This window comes from Euprymna scolopes, chromosome 2 (assembly GCF_053919585.1).
Source record: "Euprymna scolopes isolate OS-2025 chromosome 2, ASM5391958v1, whole genome shotgun sequence".
NCBI classification, from domain to species: Eukaryota; Metazoa; Mollusca; class Cephalopoda; order Sepiida; family Sepiolidae; genus Euprymna; species Euprymna scolopes.
This window is the reverse complement of record NC_136483.1, coordinates 193,050,949-193,075,785: the sequence shown is the minus strand read 5'-3', so window position 1 is coordinate 193,075,785 and position 24,837 is coordinate 193,050,949. Positions and strand designations below refer to the sequence as shown.

General features: G+C 35.9%; 2 protein-coding genes across 3 annotated transcripts in view; one reads left to right on the top strand and one right to left on the bottom strand.

Moving 5' to 3' along the window:
• The window catches only part of LOC145300540 (ceramide-1-phosphate transfer protein-like), a 32,324-nt gene extending 15,027 nt beyond the window's left edge, over nucleotides 1-17,297 (bottom strand). The window contains exon 1 of the mRNA XM_080144492.1: nucleotides 17,150-17,297. Coding sequence (XP_080000618.1) covers nucleotides 17,150-17,265 — 116 coding nt within the window. The 5' untranslated portion in view covers nucleotides 17,266-17,297. The remainder of the gene's footprint in view (nucleotides 1-17,149) is intronic.
• Nucleotides 17,298-17,487: 190 nt separating this feature from the next.
• LOC145300514 (integrator complex subunit 11-like) overlaps nucleotides 17,488-24,837 on the top strand; it is a 65,771-nt gene continuing 58,421 nt past the window's right edge. The window contains exons 1-3 of one of the 2 annotated variants that reach the window (XM_080144491.1): nucleotides 17,488-17,612; nucleotides 21,139-21,150; nucleotides 21,992-22,077. In XM_080144491.1, coding sequence (XP_080000617.1) covers nucleotides 17,585-17,612; nucleotides 21,139-21,150; nucleotides 21,992-22,077 — 126 coding nt within the window. In that variant the 5' untranslated portion in view covers nucleotides 17,488-17,584. Of the gene's footprint in view, nucleotides 17,628-21,138; nucleotides 21,151-21,991; nucleotides 22,078-24,837 lie in introns of both variants that reach the window. The other variant, XM_080144490.1, reaches the window with a different exon arrangement.

The following is a 24,837-nucleotide window of genomic DNA, read 5'->3' as shown; positions in this document are numbered from 1 at the left end:
AAAAATAGGCAATTCTTTAATTTTCTGACTTCAATAAATAGCCGATGATTATAGCCTCAGCGCAGACAACACAGAAAAGATAAGAATTGAATTTTTTAAATTTTTTTTGTAGTTTAGGGTGTTGTCTTTCAGAAAAAAAGCATAACAATGCTAGAAAATATTGGATTTAAAATTCTGATTTTTGACTACTTTTCATGGAATGAGCCTAAAATGGTATTTCTGAACCAGCAGAAAAAATTTTGAATAGACATTGTGCACAAAACAAGAATTTTTACTATTTTTTGGCTCAGAGGTACTTTTTTTTTTTTTTTTTTTTTTTTTTTTTTAAATTTTCTTCCTTTGAAGATTGTAACGCTGGGTATGGGGCAGCCATACCAGCTGCAACATTGCCCTGCTTTTTATTGAAATCAACCAAGAGCTGTTCCCTTAAGTGTAATTGTCTGAATCTCTTTTGCACTTGGTTCACCAGGCATATTAGTTAGGTAGGACTTCAGGTTCTTCTTCATAAGCCCTGTAGCACCTCTGCATGAATTTCAAAAAAAAAACAAAAAAACTGTCATCATATCAGCCATATCATTTTTTTGCCCCATATGGATGCATATGCTAAAACTTCTAAATTCTGATAAAATCACATAGAAAACTTCATTTCTGAACAAATCTGATGCCTTTTTTAAATTTTAAATACCCAAGAGAATTTTCAGAGTCAAATCATATTCAAAATGGAAAATACGTAAGAAAATGTAATTAAGATTGAACTATTTCGAGATATAAAAAAATTTCTTTCATTTTTATTGCTCATGCCTATTAGGTGGATGTGAAAGTTCTTGCGTAATTTTTAATTTTGATATCAAATGATGTATTTTCAAATAAGTTTTCATTATAATACTTTTACTTCATATATCATTTTAAAGAGTGTTTTTCGTTCTATCTAATCGTTTAAATTTCAATCGTTTTAAAACAATTGTCTTATTTCAGAATGTTGAATGATGATGGAAACAAAGCAAGTTCACACAAATTTCTTATTTCAATTAAAGCTAGGCTAAAAAGCTGCTGAAACAGTTTGTAATATTAACAAAGTGTCTGGCCCTGGAACCACTACTTAAACCACACAAGGTGGGTTAAGAAATTTTGTGGGTCTTGAAGATAATGAACGTAGTGGTTGGCCATCGGATGTTGACAAAGATCAATTAAGAGCTTTAGTCGAAGCCAATCCACACACAACTGTTTGAGAACTTGCTTCTAAATTAGATGTAATGAATATGACGAGATTGGAATGAAAAAAAAATTAATAATTGGGTGCCTCACGAATTGAATGACAACCAAAAGAAATGCCGTTATGAAGTGTCATCTTCCCTTTCTTTCCACAACTAGAACAACCTATTTCTCTATCGGGTTGTGACTTGTTCTTTACCACAACTGGCAACACTCAGCTCGGTGGTTAGATGCCGACGAAGCGCCATGACATTTCCCGAAGCCAGAGTTACACGAAAAGAAGGTCGTGCTAACTGTTTTAGTGGTCTGTGACTGGTCTTATACATTAGTTTTTTGAATGCAGGGGAAACCATTATGGCAGAGAAGTACTGTCAACAAATGGATGAAATGTATCAGAAACTTCAACAACAACACTCAGCATTAGTCAACAGAAAAACCCCAATTCTCCATGACAATGCCTTCCTGCAGGGTTGGTTTAGCAACGTTGCTAAACCAACTCTGCAGAAATTGAACAAATTGAGCTACGAAACTCTGCCTCATCCACCATACTCTCCAGACCTCTCACCTACTGACTAACACTTTTTCAAGCATCTCTCAACAATGCTTGAGAAATGCTTCAAAGTCCTAAGCGATATCCAAAACGCCTTCAGCGACTTCATCACCACCAGGACGCACTGACATAAATACACTTGTTTTGCATTGGCCAAAGTGTATTGATTCTGATGGTGCTTATTTCGATGAATAATCTATTCAAGATGCTTCCTCTAAAAAGGACCTCGAGGTAAGCCAATGGCAATAAGGCTTAGAATTCGACTATTGCAAGGATGGAGGGTGGTTCTATGTTTCAGTCTGAAAGAGAATCTTGTTCTTGATGTTAAGTGATGGATGATTGAATATTTAAGTGATCAATTTTTTAGGATGAGCGAGGAAGACATAGGATTTACAAGAAGTGTCAAAGAGAATTTAATTAAAATTGAGATGGTCTCTGACCAGAGTAGTAGAGTTCGGGAACATGATAGGAAAATTTCTATCATGAAACTGGATATAGAGTGTCCAATATTTGACAACAATTTTCCTCAAACTAATCAGAGTTCAAGATGTTCCTGAAGCAGTTTAAGTTTGCATGACCAAGGTGTAAAATAAAGGTGTAAAATAAAGGTGCAAAATAAAGGTGCAAAATAAAGGTGCAAAATAAAGGTGCAAAATAAAGGTGTAAAATAAAGGTGTAAAATAAAGGTGCAAAATAAAGGTGTAAAATAAAGGTGTAAAATAAAGGTGTAAAATAAAGGTGTAAAATAAAGGTGCAAAATAAAGGTGCAAAATAAAGGTGTAAAATAAAGGTGTAAAATAAAGGTGTAAAATAAAGGTGCAAAATAAAGGTGCAAAATAAAGGTGCAAAATAAAGCAAATAAACTGCTTTATTTAAAAAACTCAGCAGGAGAACCTTACAGCTGTATTCAGAGAATTCAACGTTACATTGGAAAATTATGAAAGAGCTCTGAAATTACTTAAGGAAAAATTCCTAAATCCCAAGACTATTAGAGATAAAATTTTAGGAGAAATTCTTTCATTACTCAGCCCAATTGCGAAAGTTGAGAAGTTGTATAGAGCAGATCAAGGTAGACTTTACCGAATTGGATAGATCTTTGATGGTGATATTTTTGTGGAATGCTCAACTTTGGGTCGTCTTGTTGCATACATGTTCTTTCAGAGACTTTTTACCAAAATTCGAAAAGAGTTGATGTCATGGAGCAGAAAAAAATACCTTTCCCTTCAGATTATTATGGAGAAGATCCCTGAAATTATTGAATTTATAATATTGGCGTCATCGCACCCAAATAATGAGTGAGAGATTCACCCACCAAAACTGCCCCCACTTTTTGTCAGATAGCTGGATGACAGATCTCTTTGTGAATCCTTCTGGACTAAGAAGGAACTAGACCCCAAAAACACACTTCTAATGGAAGTGTTGGAAAATATTGCAAGTTATATTTCCAGGCATAAGACAAATGTTTGCTCTAAATACTACTCTTACAGGTTGAGACTCAAGCGTGCTAAAGTGCTTGACCTTTGTAAAAATCGTTTATGTTCTTATTATGAATAAAAACTGCTGTGGTTTAAAGGGATTTCCCTACCATGTATGACTTTTTCTAAATTATATTTTTCGGCAATGTGTCCAAAATCACCTCAATCCTTTGTAAGCAAAACATCACTATTGCCGGCACATGACAAACGTATTTGCTCAGATGTATCTATAAAGAGAAATATAGAGTGAAATGATAAAATTGTTGCCACAGAAAAGACGACATGATCCCATTTCGTTTAATGAAAACCGGTTTTCTTATTTTGTTGCAGACCATCTACTAGTTGGCCAGTTATGTACAAATCCCAAGAGTGATAGGAGCTTTCTATCGTCTGAAAGTGATATGAGATCAGAAATGCCCTGCTGTACAACTCGTGGTCTCTACCGATCCAAGTTATGTCAACAGGACCATTGCCAGCATCCTCAAAATGCATCGCTGGATTGCCACAAATAACAGGGGCATGCTCAGAGTGATGAAAACAAAGTTTCTGGCCACTGTTATGGTCTTTAATGTGGTTTCAAGTGAGGGCCACATCATGCCACCTCACATCTTCCAAGTATACCTGGATGTGCTGAAGAGTGTGGTGACCCCCTGGTGCAATCAGGTATTCACTAGCAGCCCCTGGGTGTGGCAGCAGGACTCGGCGCCAGTCCACAAGCCCATACAGAACCCGTTTTTTTTTTATGTACAATATGTATTTCTTTAAAATGTTATCTTTTATAGAAATTCAAATCCGCTTAAAGGGAAACAGCTCATTATGCGCTAATCAGCACTGAGCTGCCTACAGTCAGCGTATTAACGAGTTTAGTTTATATTCTATTAAAAATAGAAAACTGTTTTTTCTGCTTTCAAAACAAACGTCTTAACATTACTTAAGCAAAAAAAAAAAAAAAAAAAAAAAGAAAACTTCCACGGATTAATATGGGAGGGGAGACTATCTTCAAATTCTATTCTAAACTGGGAATGGGCAAAGGACTTATACTAAGTAGATATAAATAAGTCCCCCTTACCATTTTTTTTTTTTTTAATGGAGAGTAGATAATGCAGTGAATGTGTTATTGGCAGCTCCAGTAACTCTCGCTTCTCCTTTTTTTTGTCACTCAGTCCTCATTTCTAATGGGTGATGTTTCTGACAAAGGGTGAAGAAAAAGCTGCTTCCCAGGTCGGTAGTACTTTGTGAACAGTAGTCTAAGATGTCGGAAATTTTCTGTCTCTGCGTCTATCTTTGTTGCCATGTCACTAGTAAGGGTGCTGGAGGTAAACATTTTCATCTGGGCTGACGTTAACCGCCTGATAGTCAGGGATCCGAACCTTGGATTAACCACTAAGGAGGCTGTCCTATCAACAGGTGCAAAGTACTGGGACTGCTGTATTACCATTTGGTGAATGGATTCTGGACCATGCAGTAGTCTCTGGTGCGGCCTCTCGATGCCATACTAGTGGGTAATTGTTACGACTTTACCTTATCATGTGCTAAAAAAAAAAAAAAAAAAAAAAGATTTTCCTGTCTTTCCTCTCTTACTTTCCCTGTCTGTTCTGCTCTAACCAAGTATGCTGACCTGTTCCACAAATCCCAAAATCCTCAACATGAAATATCTCAAAAAAGAAAAAAAGGATAAACCTAGAACCCCATCCTCCAACGTATACCCCTACTACCATGTCTCCTTCTCCAACATCAGGGGTCTACGTTCTAACCTTTCAGAGGTTGAAACCCAATTACAGGAGACGAAACCTGATATATTCTTTCTAAGCGAAACTGGAATAGGGCCGACCACATCCCTAGATGAGTTCATAATTAAAGGATACTCTGACTTAACATCTAAATCTGACCCCCAAGATCGCCACGGTCATGGAATATGTGTCTACATTAAAGATGGCTTCTCGTGTGACAGGGATATCTCCAGAAAAGACCCTAATCAACTTTATATGTGCTTCCGGGTTGCATTTGCTTACACCACCACATTTATATTTGCCCTCTATCGCCCCCACAACAGCGGATTTACTGTCTTTAAGAGTATATCAGAGAAAATTGACCACATCCTGTCTGCTCATCCTTCGGCTAACATTCACATTTGCGGTGACTTCAATGTCCATAATGTGGAATGGCTGACCCACTCAAATAAGACTGATGACGAGGGGATGTTCTGTCATGATTTTGCCACTGTCTATGACCTCACTCAGATTATTCATGAACCCACCCATGTGCCCGATACTACCGGTCAGTATGCAAGCCTTATAGACCTTTTCCTCACAACTTCCCCTATGTTCATGTTCTGTTCTATCTCCTCTGGGATCCTCTGACTACTCTGTTGTAGCAGTTTAGATAAAAATGAAATATAATAAGTCTACAGACGTATCTCTCCACCGTACTGTATATCGATACTCTATGGCGGACTGGGATAGCTTCCGTACATTCATATCTGATCTACCCCTGCATTCCATGTTTAAAAAGGATGTGTCCTATATGGTATCAGACCTGACCGAATGGTTACTTGTAGGCATAGACCAATTCATACCATCCAAAAAATTCCAACAAAAACCTAACAGCCAGCCATGGTTCTCCCCTGAATGTGCTGCTGCCATCACACATAGAAATCACTTTTTCCATAGCAACCAACGTAATAGATGCACTGAAACTAAAGCTGCTTTCAGGACTGCCAGCAACCACTGTAAAAGATAAATAAAAAATGCAAGAGAACTATATGCTCAATCCGTTAAATCCAAAGTAGCTGAGCAGCGGTTTGGTTCCCACCAGTTGTGGAAAATAGCAAATAGGATCCTGAACAGAAACGTGCATTCTATCCCAACCATTATCAATGGACCAGAGGTCATCTCGTCAGCATCAGACAAGGCCAAACTATTTGCCAAGAACTTTGCGGCAAATTCTACCCTGTGCGACGAAGGCCATCAACTCCCTGTATTCCCTCCTATAACAGACAACACGCTATGCAACATAAAAATATCTGTGCGTGAGGTCGCCAAGCTAATCAAGAACCTTGACTCCAGTAAAGCAACTGGTCCTGACGGTATTCCAATTATAGTGTTAAAAAAACTACAACCAGAACTTGCTCCCATACTTACCAAACTGTTTAAGCGTTGCCTTAAGGAGAAGTGCTTCCCAACACCCTGGAAAACCTCATCAGTATGCCCTGTATTTAAGAATTTAGGTGATAAGTCATCTCCCTCTCAGTATAGACCAATAAGTCTTCTGTGTGTCATGAGTAAGTTGCTGGAATCCACAATAGAGAAGTAGTCAACCACCTCAGCAGAAATAACCTTCTTAGCGACATGCAATATGGTTTCCGTTCTGCTAGATCTAGAGCAGATGTGCTAATGGTTATATCTCATAGGATTAGCGAATCTCTCGACAAAGGCTTCATTTCTAGGGCAATTGCTCTTGACATATCAAAGGTCTTCGATAAGGTTTGGCATAAAGGCCTACTACACAAGATTTCCAGCTACGGTATAACTCGAAATGTTTTCTCTATTATTAAATCATTTCTTTCTGATAGGCTCATAAGAGTAGTGGTTGATGGGCAGAAATCAGAGGCCCACAGTATTAATGCTGGAGTCCCTTAGGGGTCCATACTTGGCCCAACTCTCTTCCTAATCTACATCAATGATCTCCCAAAACACATACTAAAATATTTCGTTGACATCTATGCTGATGACACAACTATCTATGGCAACACATCAAAGGCTGTAAATGATGTTCTCTCTGATTCTCTCTTCTCTGATCTTGAGCGCGTGGTAAGTGAGGGAAGAGGTGGCTGGTTACCTTTAATGCATCTAAGACCAAGCTCCTATCATTATATAATAAACGCTCTGATCCCCATTTGGCATCAATTGAAATAGATGGCTCTCATCTAGGGGAGGCTCCGTGTTTTAATAAGCTTCTGGATTTGACTTTTACTCCTGATCTTAAAATGAACACATACATTGAGTCTGTTGCCAAGGTCGCTGGAAAGATGGTGGGATCCTTCTACCGCTCCAGAAGATATGTCACTAATGATGCAATTCTCTATCTATATAAAAGCCAAGTACGTCCAAGGATGGAGTACTGCTGCCACATCTGGGCAGGAGCTGCTAAAAACAGCCTATCCTGCCTTGACAGAGTACAAAATAGACTTTGTGGCTTAGTGGGGGATGCCCTTTTCTCTTCCTTGCAACCTCTTTCCCACAGAAGAGACGTAGCGAGCCTATCTTTGTTCTATCGTTATTTCCATGGCAAGTGCTCATCTGAGCTCCATTCTCTGGTCCCCCCTCGCCAATCTTTTTAAAAAAACACCCGACTAGCTGAAACCACCGTCAATAATTTTCCCCACTCCTTATCTGTGCCTAAATCAAAATTTAAGTTCCATGAACAAAGCTTCTTTCTTAGAACAGCACGCCTGTGGAACTCTGTTCCGCTTGCCTGTTTCCCTTCTGAATTCAACCTGAATGTCTTCAAGTCCAACAGAAACAAATTCCTGATGAACCGCCCCCTTAAGTAATGACACTTTATCAATTCTCCAATACTATTACTACACTATCCCATGGATTACTGTACACACAATTACCCTTATCCTCAAGTGGCCCTTGGGCCTTGGTAAGTGGTGAACTCCATGTAAAAAAAAAGAAAAAGTGGAAAAAAAGTTTAATTTTTTTTATTCTGAGTTTGTCAATTAAAAAAGAATTATTTTCAAGGTTTTCAAATTTGATTTCCAAACAATACTATTTTGTTGTTTTTTTTATTTTTGATAAACCATATTCGCTTGCTTGTTTTTAGTATTCTCTTAAATAAAAAAAATCTTTCCAAACGAAAGCAGAAAAATCAACTTCATTTTTATTTTGAGTTTGTCAATTAAAAAAGAATTATTTTCAAGGTTTTCAAATTTGATTTCCAAACAATACTATTTTGTTGTTTTTTTTATTTTTGATAAACCATATTCGCTTGCTTGTTTTTAGTATTCTCTTAAATAAAAAAAATCTTTCCAAACGAAAGCAGAAAAATCAACTTCATTTTTATTTTGAGTTTGTCAATTAAAAAAGAATTATTTTCAAGGTTTTCAAATTTGATTTCCAAACAATACTATTTTGTTGTTTTTAACGCTTTTAGTACACATGCACTAAAAGCGTTATAAAACAACAAAATGTACTAAGTACATAGGTTTCTCTTATCATTTTTAAAAGTTATAAATAAAATGACATTTTATTTATTTTTTTTTTATTACATTTTCACCCCAAACAAGGCACATTGCCACTTTGGTGTAGAAGGCTACTATCAGGGGCAGCAACTACTGGGGCACTATGTTGGGATTTGGGCAGCAAAATGTCGGTTCACGTTACACTTGAACTTCTGCATGTCAGTACAGTTAGGGAAGTAAGGACCTGGAATGGAATTCCAGAGTCTAGCGGTTCTGGGTAAGAAACTACTGGAGTAGAAAGATCTTTTACATCTAGGGATCTCTACTGTGTCGGGATGGGATTTAGCTGCCTGTCGGGTTTGTCGAGGGTGTCTACGTCATGGAGGAACAAGTGTCTGCAGTTCGTCAGAGCACTGACCATTAAAATACTTGTAGAACAGGCAGAGGGATACAACGTTTCGTCGATGGGACAGAGGCTGAAGCTTAGATGCCAGTTCATGGCCTATCAGATTGGCGACTCTCTTTTGAACCTTGTCCAGGAGCGAGAGACTAGCAGCAGATGCACCAGCCCAAATGTGACAACAATACTCCATACATGGGCGAATGGTGGCCTTATAGAGGTACAGGATACTTTCAGGTGTCAGTAGTTTTCTAGCACGGTAGAACCTACCTTTTTCGCAGCAGCCCTGGCAATGTTTTCAATATAATTGTTCCAACTCATGTTTCCTGTGAACGTTAGGCCAAGCAGTTTGAAAGATGTACTCTCAGAAAGGGAGTCACTGGCCATTGCTATTGGTGGCAGAGAAGGTTTCTTGTAATTATTAAAGGAAACCAGTTTAGTCTTGGCAGCATTGAATGTGACCATCCATTTTTGTCCCCATTCCACTACAGATTGGAGGTCATCCTCTAGTGTTTTTGCCATTTCTTTAGGTATGTGTTCATTTGTTTTCCTGTCATGCCTGTTATAGAGTGTGGTGTCATCAGCATATATACCCATCTCAGAAGCAGTTTTGTCAGGGAGGTCATTAATGAATATTAGGAACAATAGAGGTCCAAGAATAGACCCCTGAGGCACTCCGGCATTTATATCACACTGTTTAGATGTACGACCGTCGAGGACAACCTGGATTTTTCTCTTATCTAAGAAGCATTTAATTATGTTAAGTATTCTACCAGTGATACCGTATGATTTAATTTTCCTGAGGAGACCCTTGTGCCATACCCTGTCAAAAGCCTTAGATATATCTAGAGCTACCGCTCTGCCCTCTCCCGCTTTGTCCAGTGAATGGTATCAGAGATTACAGTGAGGATGTCTGCTGTGAAACAGGCTTGTCTAAATCCATATTGTTTGTCAGTCAGAAGTTAAACATCTGTAAGGTGACGGACTAGAGCATGGTTGATTATGGTCTCAAATATTTTGGCGAAAAGTGGGAGGAGCCTAATGGGGGCGATAATTTGATGGGTCAGTTCTTTCGCCAGAATTCTTGAATACTGGTACCACAGAAGCAGTTTTCCAACAGCCCGGAAAGCATGATTCATTAAGGCATTTTTTGTAGAGTTTGGAGAGAACTGGAGCTGCTTCGGCTGAGCACTTTTTTAATAGCACAGCTGGGATGAGATCAGGTCCACATGCTTTTGAAGTGTCAAGGTTTTTTATGATAGCATGTACCTGAGCAGGGATGATTTTTAGATCGTCTAGCATGGCGTCTGTCTGCAAAGGAAAGTCAGGCAGGGGGTGGTTGGAAGGGTCCAGTGTGGAGTTCGAGGCAAACCGGCTGGCAAGCATATTAGCCTTGTCGGTTGCTGAGCAAACGACCTCGTGATTGTTGGTTAGTGGGGGAATTGTTGATTGCCCATTATTTACTACACTGTTGTAGATTTTCCAGAAGTCACGATTTCCTAATTTTTGTGCTTCGATGCGTTTTTTAGTGGTTTCAGTAAATTCTCTCTGTCGCTGTTTCTTAACGTTACTTCTAGCTTCTATATACTTCTGTTTGTTTGAACTGGACTTATGTCGGTTAAATCTGCGGTATGCATGCTGCCTTTGAGCAATGGCAGTTGCGCAAGTCGAAGTAAACTATTGGCGAGTGTGGGGCTTGCTATAAAATTTCCGCATGGGAACATGTGCTTCCATTGCTGTTTTGAACCATTCAGTGGTCTCATTTGCGCACTGTTCAGCAGGAAGAGAAAAAATATTTTCTCATGGGGCATCTCTGATAAGATCTCTGATGGTTTTCCAGTCAGCCTTTTTATAATATCTCGTTGTTTTGAGCACTGGCCTTCAGTTTTGGGTCTAGAATTTAGGGTGATTTCGACCATTATCACTGCATGGTCAGCGTTCCCGAGTGGGCTGTCAGCATTTGTTGTACAATCCTCGGAAACTGTAGTCAGAAACAGATCTAGAAGTGATGCATGTTGTTCTTGTTGGTCAGGGAAACGGGTTGGAAACGTAACCATTTGTGATAGGGAGCGAGATATAGCAAAACTGTGTTGTGCTGCCCGCTGCATCTGTGTGAGTAGAGAACCCAAGCCAGTTTTTGTGGTGAACATTAAAGTCACCAAATACATGTACTTGTGCGCTAGTGTCGATGCTGTCAGAGACTTTGTTTATTATGGTGCAGTCCTGGGTCGAGGGAGAGCGGTAGAGAAAATAAAAGTAGCTAATATTATGTTGTATGTTTGGTCTAAAGCACATAAAGGCTTGATTGTCCATTTCTAGGTTTGTTTCTCTAGTCAGGGGGAGGGTATTACGAATGTAGACTCCAAGTCCGTGCATGTGTCTGTCAGAGTCCTTACGGCAGAGTGGGAGATAGCCAGGCATATTAAAGTAGTTAGAGGGGATGGAGGAGTGTAGGTTAGTCTCGCTTAGTGCTAAGATATCCGAGGTATTTGTTAGGAGAAATGCTTCAACATTAGCTAAATTAGTTCTAAGCCCACGGATGTTAGTGAATGCAAGCCTCAAGGGAGGAGGCAAGTTGGATTTGTTTGTCCCTCGACCTGGTTTAAGCTTATTTTTTTATTGTACCGTCATCACGTTTTTTATAACTTCTTACTTGTACTTAAGGTAGAATTGTGTTTTTTAGTAGTAAAAAAAAACAAAAACAAAACAAATATATAACAAATAAAAGATACTTGTGCACTTATGCTACCATGCTGAAATAATGTTATTATTTAGAAACCCATTCTTAACATGGGGAATGAAGGTTGTTTTGTTAACTATTCTGTACTTTCACCTAACAATTAAATAAAATATATCGTGAAACTTTAATTTATTTTTAACTCATTGTCAAGATCATTTTTTCAAATCTGTAAAACAAACGTTTTTTTTTTAACTGAGGATATCTAAATAATAATAATAATAATAATAATTAGCCCGTTCGATAAAGAATTTCATTGCGATGCATTTTGTAAATTTTTACCTTGTTTCCACCTTAACATTTTTCTTTGAAATGACTGCCTTTTAAGGTTTTTGGGTATGCTAAAAACGAATATCATTTAAATTTTCCACAAATAAGTAGCTTTCCGGACATTAAGCAATGTCATTTCTTATGTTATTGCTGGTGGCCATCTTAGTATGTGCGATTGTGCATAGTTTCTTGGGGTTATGTTTGCACACTCGCGCATACCAAGATGGCCACCAGTGATAACATAAGAAATTACATTGCATAATATTCAGAAAACTACTTATTTGCAGAAAATTTAAATGTGATATTCGTTTTTCAGCATACCCTAAAACCTATAAAAGTAATCATTTTAAATGTTCAGGTAGAAACAAGATAAAAAAATTACTGTTTTATTTCTTTGTTTACATAAATGAATTTTCAGTAAAACAACAGAATAGAAATGACAAAAACTACCATCAACTGATGAATATATACTTGTTGCTTATCAGGATTCCTGGTATCCTGGTACTGTGAAAACTACATCAAGGATTCATGTAGAGTACGATTTATGGTTGCATCTCAGAAAATAGGGGTATATTTTGAGTCAGATAGAGAGGATTTACAAAATTGAAAATTGAACTGGTTCCAAAATGCATAAGTTCTCGTTGACTATGGGAATTTCCATCTTTTACAGAAATCCAAAATCTATATGAAAAATTTTTTTCAATTTATTTTTGAGATTAATTCATATCTACTCAATTTTATTTCTTTGAGGGGAGTAGTAAATACCGGCCATGAATGCTCTTTGGTTTTGTTCATAAATAAACACCCACTGTATGATACCATGCACCAGATTAAAAAAAATTGAAATTTGTACATCTGAATTTATAATTCATGGCTTATGGTAAAGAGATACATCAGATTTGACTGCATAATCAGAAAGAGCACACAATTTTGCATAAGAGTGCCAAGCTTCATGAGAATAGCTTGAAAAATAAATAAATGGTGACGAAATTACCGAATTTCTTGAAATGTTGAGGTCAGTAATTTAGCCCACTTTTTCTAAAGAAAAATGTCCACGGAAAAGCATAAATTTTGGCACAAAATTCTCATAACTTTTGAACTACTGATGGTATTTGCATAATTCAAACGGTTTTAAGCATCTTTTAAATATCTCTTTTCATGCAAGTTGATAAAATAACAATTATCTAAAAAGAAAAAAATCAACTTGTAATGTTACTGATAGGCATGCTAACACTATTTCATTTTCAATTGTACTCTTAATGACACCAAATATGCATCCGAAGAATTGCTATTTATCAAATAAATTACAAATTCCTTTGGCTATAAAAACAATCTGACTTTTTTGACAACCAACGTGTGGTGGGGAGGATGGCGAGAGACTGGCCGATAGCATGATGCTTTTCTCCTCATGACTCCATTCTTGACTGACTGTCCTTTTTTTTCCAAAGCCATTTGTTTTTATTATGAATGCATAACTGAATCGATTGTTTTCCATTGTGTTGACATTTTTCTTTTGTGTCAAAGGTCAAAATCTAGGCTGATCTTTTGTTACTCTCTCGGGTTATCTGGTGATGCTCGGGTGTTATGTTACGTGCATTCTCATTTTTGCTTGTTTTGGCATGCCCTGGACCCTCATTATTTAGCATGATATTTGTAGAGTTAAAATTGGGGTTGAAGGTTTCCTTTTCTTTTCCTGTTTTATTTATGGATGGTTAGAATATGAAATATCTTGTTTTGCTGAGGTTACGAAAGTATGAATCATACTATCTCAGATGATATAGGTTTAGATCTGATTGAACGTCTAAAGAATTTACATTTAATTAGATGCCTCAATAGACCTGGTTGGCAAACTCCAGGTGGCATTATTCTCTTTGGACATATCAGTTGTTTTTTGAAGGAAGATTAAACAAATGACAGAGATAGTCATAAATTTCTTTCTTTCTCAGAGTTTTATCTAAGTGTTTGAACTACCTTATTGAATGAGTTTTGAATACTGTTTCTTTATTTACAGACCTAGTCTCTTTTTTTTTTAGGGCTTTTCTGTTGAATAGGGTGTAGAAAATTTTTTTTTCTCTCATTAATAGATTCTTATTTGTCATTTTATGATGAAGACAAAAGTCAATGAATTCAAAAATAATATTGTCATGAGAAATGAGATGTATAAGATGCCTTCGATAAGTTTACAGACTTTTTGTACAAGCATTTAAAATTGGCATGGATTCTTGAAATTTCAGTATGTTATTGCTACACATGTTATGAGATACTGTAAAAATTGAATTTAACTTAAAAATCCTCTCTAAAAATTTAATGTGTTCCGTATTGTGCATAAGTACTGAAAGGCTTTCTAAGGAAGAAGTGCCTGAAACCCTACTTCTAACCCTAAGATGACAACAGCACCCTCCTAAAAAAAAAAAAAAAACAAGCCAAAAAAGAAAAAAAAAAGATATTCATCAGCCTCTGACAGTAATTTGGAAGTTAAACTCATTGTTCCAAGGAAGGTAACTATTTTACTAAGAATTGTAAAAATAAAATGTTTAGTGGGTAGTTTTCTAAGATCAATTTGCATAATTTTTTAGTTTTAAGTTATTTTCAAAATTTTGAATTTTAGGAGTCAAATCGTGGCCATTTTTCTTGGTTCTCACATAAACACTAGACACTGTTTGCTTTTTCGAACCGACAGTGGACATTTTAAATGACAAGAAATATTTTTCATAAAATAAAAAGTTTTCACCTATGCGGTTAAACACACCTAAAAAAAATGCATTCACTTCTTGTTCTAAAAATAACAAATCTATATATCTATAAAAGTGAAAGTGTCTGTGTGTGTGTGTGTGTACATTTCCCTACGCAATAACTGTCAATTTTCAGTCTACAGACTCGAAATTTGATATACAGAGTACTGAGATTTGGGAAAATCTTTGTAATCAGTTTTCGGCCAGAAATTTGGCTGTTAGGGGGTCAAGGTTCAACGATTTGACCTTTAAGAACTCTACTGAACTCCTCCGCCAATTTTGGGTATAAACAATTGAAATTTTAGATATAGGTTCCTTGGACATGGATCTAACTTAATAACTTGATTTGAGCTTAAAACAATATATGTTAAGGGGTCATAATAGGGGTCAAAGTAAAAAATATTTGACCTCTGCAGTCTCTACCAAATTACTCAGACAATTTCTGATCTAAACATTTGAAATTTTACATAAAAGGTATTCAGAGATAGGGCAAGCTTTTTAATCGGTTTGGTCGAACATTTGAGCTACCAATATATAAATGTATGCATGTTTGCATGTCTGCCTAAAACTTTCGACAGAGGCGACAAATTTTCACAAGATCAGTATCGTTTTGAAGCTCGACCCTTCAGATGACAAATACAGAAAAATTGGCTAAAAACATTAATTTCTTCACCCTCAACTGCGCACTTTTTAACAGGGAGGGATCGCTTTTTTCTGCCAATATTTTTGAAAGTCATCCTCTCCTTTCGATTATCTAGCCTGAATTTAAACATACATCACTTCTGGTTTGCCGGTGGTCATAACAGTAAAGACGTCAGTTTTTTTTCCCCGTTCTTTTCCTCCTTCGTGGTACGGGTTCGAACCTGCCTTCCTACTACCACTTTTTTTTTTGTTCAACACACACCTCCAAACATCCGGGCAACGCTGGGCATCCATGCTAGTAAATAAATAAAAACAATTACACGCACAAAAAAGATAAATTTCAGAGGCACAAAGATTTTTTTTAAAATACGCCCATGCAAATTCTGTGGGAAACAAAACTTAAAATGTTTGGGTTTTTTTCAGTGAATGTAGTTGAAAGCATACCACCTGACAAAAGAGCGCACTTCTTGGCCAATCAACACTCAGAGAAAGCTTTAATTTTCAAAACCTTTTTCTCACATCGCCTGGGAGCTAATCGACAAATACTTAAACGAATGCACTCATTCACACTTGGCGCTCCATACTCTGTGTTCTTCACTCTTCGTTCACAGCTCTTCACTCACTTCTCTATTCACGTCAACGATTCCGTGGCTACGTATTTTGGTACTCATGCAGAGAGTGATCTGTGCTGAAGTAATAACATTATTATTATTTAAAGTCATTCTTAACATGGGGAGGGTGTTTTGTACCTATTCTGTACTTTAACCTTACAATTGAATAAAAAAAAAAAAAACATATCATAAAACTTTAAACGTGGAAATACGATTTAAAATATAGCGCGGATCACTCTCTGCATCAGCACCCGTATTTTTCCGCCAGCATGACAAAACACGATTATCCACATGCACGCATACGGCGAATAATGCAGATATTCAACCGTACGCAAGGGCATTTACATTCTTTTTTATTTCTCCTAGTACACACAAAAATTAAGCCTGTTTTTCTGAGAAAACAAAGGACACTCCCTGCTTTTTTTTGTCAAACAACGAACAGTCTCAATAACTTTCACATTTCCAGGAACTGTTTATCCAGACACACCTTTTGGACACTAAAAAATGATTCATTTGCTATTTGTTATTTTTGTGTAAATAAACACCGATTATTTCACATGTTTGATTTTATTTGTGATTGGAAAGGGGATTTCATGAGACCTGAGTACCCACTACTACAGTGTAGTGGCACAACAACTACACACCTCATTTGATAGTAATTAGAACAAATACTTTGCGTAAAATTAAAAAAGAAAATAATTTTTACTGCATTTAATAGTAAAAATGATGCTGCCAGCAAGTTTTCACGAGCGGTTTACAAAAACATTTTTATATTTCTCGTTCTTTTTTTTTTTTTTTTTTTTTTGGAGGATGGTATTCAATTATAGAACTTGTGTAGTTTAACAGGTGTTAACCGTTTTCCTGAAAGTAACGCCCGACATTTACGAAATGATTTTTTAACTACTTTAGTAAAATAGAATTACCTCTTAAGATTCATAATTGCCGCCTCCGACTTCCGTTTACAGTCTTCATTTTTTCCCCAAAAAATATATATTTAAAAAATTTGAAAAAGCTGAAGAAAATAAATTCAAAACATGGCATATTCTAGACAATCAAGAAAGAATACGCAATGAATTGTTTACAAAAGAGAAAAAAAAAAGGGTAGCTACGCACGTCGAGACTCGGGAATCCCCGTAACTATTAAGGTATGGGGTATCGATTCTGCACAAGCACCAAATAATTGATTTTTAAATAACATTGATTTAGTAAAAAATCTCATTAATTGTTATTTCTCTAATTTCTTTTCTTGGATAACAACTTTTTCTTTGGCGAGGATACGCCCGTGTAACTTTTGATATTATGTGCATGTTTAAATTCAAAGAAAACAATACCTACTTAGATATCTGATCGTATGCGTCAAGGTAGTCGTCCATTGATATGGTGTCATCTTCATTTTTACATTTTTCCAAAGAGTCTGCCAAAGATTTCAAGTCGAATTCACTTGTAGCCATTGTTGAGTGTTGTCAAAAAACTGAGAGAAAATCTGAGAAGAAAAAAAAGAGAGAGAGAGAGAAAGAAATGGGGGGGGGGAATAAAATAAATTACTTTAAGCATCTATTTAATGGCTTTTGATTTTTAAAATATAGATAAAAATATATTTTTGTCTTTCAAATAAGATGTAATTTAAAAAAATTTTTTTTTTACATAATTTGGATTACTGCGGATTGACCGGAAGTAAATGCAGACTGCAAACAATATGGCTGCGCCCTGTTAAAACATTACGCCGAAGAAAAGTCAAAATAAGAAAAGAGTTGGATAATTTATTTCAAAATGACAGAAATAAAAGTTACACCACTTGGTAAGACTTTAATAAGTATAATTCCCCACCTGCAAAAATGAATTTGGGGCTTAAAAAATTATCTTATAAGTAAAATTGTAGTCGTTAATACATCTAAATAAAAGCGCGTGAATTCAAAATTGAGACAGTATTTTTCCTTTCTTCATATTTTGCTGAAAAAAAAAAATCACCGTTAATTAATTGTAAAATAATACAATTTTAACTCTTGATTTAAGAGTTCTTCACTGGACAAATTTATAAAACATTTGGTACTTCTACAGTTTATCGCTGAAACTGGAGACGCCATTTTATTTCGCACACCTGTCGTTGAAATCCAAGGGAGAAATCAGTATTTTAAAGTATGACCGAAGCCTGAAATAAATAAAAAAATTAAACTAGATAATGATTTTTCGGTTTCATTTAAATTAATTTGTTGTTGACCATTCAAAGTTGCTTTAATTCAAAAAAAGTGTTTCATTAAAATTTGTTCGAAAAAAAAAAAAAAAAACTATTTTATAAAAATCCAATATTGCTTTCATTAGAAAATTGTTTTATTAAAATTATATTTTCTTACGCAAACTTTTTAATAAATGTTTTTACAATTTTGGGGTTTGTTTTACTGTACATACATAGATTCGAAAAAGTTGTCACAAAACAAATAGGCCTATATAACAAATAAATGTTATCAAAGGCAAGATAAGCTACTTTTCTACCCAACAGGATATGTTTTTAGTGTTTATATTTAATATAACATGTTTATTCAGCTCGAAAAACATACAGTGTTTACCGGTGTATTGGAAAATTCAAAATGGCGGCCGACTCTCTCTCTCGGAGACGATAAGTTTGGGAAAAGGAGTTATAAATAAAAAACCAGTCAAAATACTGTTAAAAACCCGCCGAATATATGTCAGCCCATGTCACGGTAACATATATTGAGCGAGTTTCTAACAGTATTTTGTCTGTTTTTTTTTTTATTTATAACTCATTTTCCCAAATTTACCGCCTTAAAGAGAGAGTCGGCTGCCATTTTAAATTTTCTAATACATCGGTAAAAACTTTGGCAGAGGGCAAAAAATTAAAACATAACATTGAAAGGTGCACTTACCTGATGGTTTTCTAACAGGTTGTTTCTTTTTCTCTTGCAAAATATGTTATTTTGCAGCTCTGCTAAGCCTGGTAGTTAGACTTCGTGACAAAGTAGTAGTTAAAAAATCTGTAAAAATTAGAAATTGTCCCTTGACTTGAGGAGTTGTTCACTTAATTCAACGTTCAATTAGTAAAACAGATGTTTCCGACGAAGTTGTAAATAATCAAAATCAACAATCATTGCTGATTGAAAAGACGAAGTTACATCAAGAAAAAAACACCTAACTTAATAGGCTAAATTGTCTCAAAGGTACCATGACAATTTGGCACCAAAGGCCCTTAAATTAATTAAGTAGATTAAAATGAGTCCATCATGATCGACATTTTATCTTGGACTGAAATTTCAGTTAAAACAGACCTGCGCTCACGTAGGTTAATATTTGAAATCAATCAATGAGAAAGGCTGTTTCAAAAAAACAATGTGTTGAACTAATCAACCAATGAGATGACACGATTTAACTTGTGTAATTTCTCACATAAAACCTTTACTATTTAATGTATTCTCTAATGGTTTTCTGTGGTTGCCATTTTGGTTTTATTGCACGCGCTACAAAACGAACCAAAACATGAGTGTTAAGTTAAAATCAAAATGGTGACCACTGAAAACCATTAGAGAATACGTTAGATAATTAAGCTCTTAATATTAATTAATTTTTTTTTTTTTTTAATTCAATTTTCACCCCAAACAAGGCACAGTGCCACTTTGAAGCAGGGGGCTACTATCAGGGACTTAATTAGCAGGGTAATTATGAAGGGAGATGAGTAGAAAGATGTCTGTTCACATTACACTTGAACTTCTGCATATCAGTACATAGTAGTAATATCATAAAAAGTACTTGTTGGCGACAATTTTAAATGTTATATTCGTTCAAAATAGACTCAAATACCCCTAAAAATCAACTCTTGAAAGGTGAGTGTTGAGCCTTTCACCTAACCATTTAATTAACAAAATATACCTTAACTTTAAAACCCTATCTAAAAATAGCACATTGTGTACCGCATAAGTCCCCTACACTGAAATAATGATGCTTTTAATTAGAAACCAGTCCTTAAAGGGGGGGGGGGCTTTTTGTTGTAAGCAAATATTAACCCAGGCAAACGACTTCCTGTTGCGAAAGTGGTCTGTACTAAATGGTGCAGCTTAAATTGAAGACCTTGCTATATTACGTTTTATCGAGTTTACATCTTCTATAATATAAAAGCGAAAATGTTTGTGTGTGTGTGTGCGTTTTCGTGTATGTCCAAGAAAGGCTTTTTTCCAAGAAGCGATCGGTCGCCTCACAACTTCTTAAAACTTTTTATATCGCGCCTAAATGATAATATCTACGAGTTAACAACCAGGGTCGTCTGTCTATTTAATTTGCCTGCTTTGAAAAGATAAATATTTAACAATTTTCGATCGCCACATGTGCATTAAGCTTTTTCGTATAAAAAAAAGAAGTGAACAGACTCGCGGTAAATAAAACACTGTCCTGCACTCAAAGTTGACATCATTAACTCGTCAAAAACGGGCACCTGCCAAGTCGCACTTTTTTTTTTTCACACTTTATTATTTTCCAACTGCGCATCAAGGCTTCGTTTTTTTTTTAAATAAACACCTGGCCAATGATTTACCCAAAAAAACACACACCTACAAACACCCGGGCAACGCTGTCTGGAACAAAAAATATAGGTCAACATATGAAAATATCTGAAAACTGATTATTTTCATATGCTTATTTACAGAAATGTTTTTGATATGAAGATAATTTTTTAAAATAAATTACATGTTTATTTACAGAAATGTTTTTATTATAATTATAAAATTTTTTTAAATAAATTACATGTTTTTTTACAAAAATGTTTTCATTATAGTTATCAAAAAAAGATTACAGATGTTTATTTACAGAAATGTTTTTTATAAACATAAAATTTTTAAAATAAATTACAGATGTTTATTTACAAAAATGTTTTCGTTATAATTATAAAATTTTAAAAAATACATTACAGATGTTTGTTTACAGAAATGTTTTCTTTACAATGCTAAAATTTTAAAATAAATTGCATGTTTGTTTACAGAAATGTTTTTGTTATAATTATAACATTTTTAAATAAATATATTTGTTAACAAAAAACATTTTTTTAATAATTAATATTAAATGTTTTTCCTATTTTCATTTTCCATTTAAAGAACTCTGGTTTCATTTTAGGCAATTGCCTTTTGGCAGTTGTCACAATTTATCATCGAGCTAATATGGCTAACCATGCCAGTTGGTTCATATAATCACCAAGATTTGCCTTTAAAAATGATTTTTTTAATTTTGATAAAAAAAAAGTAGCAAAAATCAATTTTATTGAAACATGATGTTGGTATGAAATTCTTGATTTTCTAATAACAATCTTTTTTATTTGCATCTTTCAGGTGCCGGGCAAGGTAAGCCAAAAGCTTCCAGCATATGGCATGGGGCACAGAATACATAAAAACTGCACCCTCTGCAGGAGGGGTTGAGGTTGGTAATTGTTTAAAAAGAATTCCGAGTGGCTGAGCAGTCCATGTGATTCTGGAGAATGAAAAGGTTACGCAAACCAAACAATGTATTTTTCAATTTTGATCTCAACTACATATGACAGAGAGGTGCAGTCAGTTAGCTGGTCAAGCTATAGCCTGTCTATCCTCAACTGACACTTATTAAAGTATACTAAAAAACTACATCCCTTGTTTCTACACCAAAAAATTATGACTGATCTTTTCCAAAGCATACATGTGATTAAAGATGGTAAAACCCTTTCTAAATGCTATTCTGGCCAGATCCTGCACAAACACCACTCTGGCCAGGCCCTGCACTAACAACACTCTGGCCAGGTCCTGTGCGATTCCACTCTGGCCAGGCCATGTGCTAACGCCATTCTGTCCAGGCTCTGCGTTAACATTCTGGCCAGGCCCTGCACTAACGCCATTCTGGCCAGACTTTGCACTAATGCTACTCTGGTCAGACCCTGCTCTGACGCCACTCTGGCCAGACCCTGCGCTAGCACCACTCTGGCCAGACCCTGCGCTAGCACCACTCTGTTATGCCCTTGTGCTAATGTCACTTGTGCTAATGTCACTTTATCAAAACTCTGCATTAACTCCATTTTGACCCAAAGTTGTGCTCATGCTTGAAACTGTATATTTTCTCTAATTAAAACAAAATAAAGAAATAGAAAAGGTCAAACATTTCTCTTGTTTTTTTGTTATTGGTGCTATAAATTTTATTAAACTTTTCTCAATTCAGACGTCGGTCGCAGTTGTATATTAGTCACGATTGGTGGCAAGAATATTATGTTGGACTGTGGAATGCATATGGGATTTAACGATGAGGTAAGGAAAAAAAAATGTTTTTGTCAAAAACTTCCAAAGATTCCAAAGTAAAGTTTCTTTTATTTTAACATATTTATTAACTATTATTTAGTATTATGAAAGTATGTTGCAGAGAGAAAGAAGGGATAGGTATAGGAGGAGGCTGGTTTCTAAACGAATCCCACTAGATTTTTATGTAGAAATAATTGATGATCTAGTGTATTTACCAACCCAAGCGATTTTCATCAAAGGCTATTCTAACTTTATATCCAATGTACATGGAATATGTGCCTACATTAGGGATAACTTCCCCTGTGGCAGGGGCATCTCCAAAGAAGATCCCAAACATCCCTACATGTGCTTAAGAGTAGTACTTACTCACAGCACAGCATTTATATATGTTCTCGACTATCCCTACAATGATGAAGCAGCTATGTTTGAGAGTATCGATAAACAAATTAATAATACTCTGTTTGTTCATTCCTCAGTTAACATTCAGTGCACTCAAACTAAATCGATGACAAAGGGAGATTGCATCATGATTTCTCCTTTTCTTATGACCTAACACAGATTGTTATGGAATGCATTCGAGTACCCAATGCTTAAAGACAATTTGCAAGTATTTTAGACTTTTTTCTAACAACATGCTCCGAACTGTGCTCATCTTCCACTATGATCTTCAGTTGTCTCAATAAAGATGATAACAAAGTATATTAAAACCCCAAATATCCCGCTTCTCCAAATAGCATACGATACTTGTGACAGTTTCTGAACGTTCATATTGAAACTACTCCTGTGCTTCATGTTTGAAAAGAATGTGTCCGCTATACCATCTGACTTAAGTGATTGGTTAACCATCGACATAGACAGCTACATATCCTCCAAGAAATTCCAATAGAAACCGAACAGTCAGCCATGGTATACCCCTGAATGTGTTGTCACCATTTCTCATAGGTACCACTACTTCAATTGTTTTAAGTGTAATAGATGTTTTGAAATTTAAAACTGCCAGCAATCACTGCAAAAGGATTATAAAAAACACAAGAGTCATATTTTTTTTTTAATTGCATTTTCACCCCAAACAAGTCACAGTACCACTTTCATATAGGAGGCTACTATCTGGGACATAATTGCAGGGATACTATGTAGAGAGTTGAGCATCAAAATGTCTGTTCACATTACACTTGAACTTCTGCATGTCAGTACAGTCAGGAAAGCAGGAACCCAGATGAGAATTCCAAATTCTAGCAGTTCTAAGGTAGAAACTATTAGAGTAGAAGGCTCTCTTACATCTAGGGATCTCTACTCTATAGGGGTCGGATTTTTTTCTGTTTTGTGGGGGGGGTATTTACGTTGAGGGGGTAAAAGGGTTTGTAGTTCGTCATGCATATACCATTAAAATACTTATAAAACAGGCAGAGGGATGCCATATTTTGTCGATGGAACAGAGGCTGAAGCCTGGCTGACAGTTCAGGACCTATTAGGTTAGCAATTCTCTTTTGAATCCTGTCCAGGAGTTAGAGACTAGTAGCAGATGCACCAGCCCAAATGTGACAACAATGCTCTATGCATGGTCAAATTGTGGCCTTGTAGAGGTACAGGATACTTTCAGGCGTAATTCAATTTCTAGCACGGTAGAGAGAGCCCACCTTCCTAGCAACAGCTGCAGCAATGCCCTCAATGTATCTGCTCCAATTCATGTTCCCTATGAACGTTAAACCAAGGAGTTTGAACGAAGTACTTTCAGATAATGTATCTTTAGCCATAGGTAGGTTTCTTGTAATTATTAAAAGAAACAGGTTTAATCTTGGCAGCATGAATGTTACTATCCATTCTTGTCCCCATTCAACTACAAGCTAGAGGTCTTCCTCTAGGGTTTCTGCCATTACCTTAGATATGTGCTTATTTGTTTACTCCACATGCCTGTTATACATCAGCAAATGTACCCATGACAATTTTATCAGGGAGGTTTATGAATGTCAGGAATAATAAAGGTCCAAGGATCAACCCTTGAGGTGCACCTGCATTTATATCATATTGTTTTGATGTACAATATACTCAATCTATCAAGTACAAAAGCAGGGGCTTGGCTTCAATAAGTTTTGATGAATAACAAACAAGATTCTGAACAGATGCATGTCCTCTATCCCAACTATTAACAATGGGTCTGAGGTGAGTTAGTCAACATATGACAAAGCCAAACTCTTTGCCAAGAACTTTGCCTCAAAGTCAACCCTATGTGATCAGGGCCATCTACCTTTTTCTTCCCAATGTAACTTAGTGCATATGAGCATGTGGAAAGTATCCGCAGCAGCGAAGGATGGCTTGCAAAGAGATTAGCAGCAGCAGCAAATTAGGAAGTGTGTGCAAGAAGAAAAAGGGAAAAAAAAGAAAAAGGACGCAACATGTTGGAGGGAGAAACAAAGTCTGTGTCAAAGAAAATGAACGTGTAAAATCGAGGACAAGAATGGCTGTGACAGACATGCGGTCAGAGGAAGGAGAAATGCAGGCCAGGTAAAATGAACATGTGTCAGCGAGAGCCTTTTTAAATTAGTGTCAAAAGTAACGGTAATAAATGATTTTGTTAAAAAGAAAAAAATGCTGATTCGGATTTTTATTTATTTCAAGTCTTATTTTATGAACTACTAAAGTAAATTATGACAGTCACATTATACCAAGACCGAAAGTAATCTGAACAACATCCACATATCTATTCATGATGTTGCCACACTCATTAAGAACCTTGATACCAACAAAACCACTGGTCTTAACAATATTTCA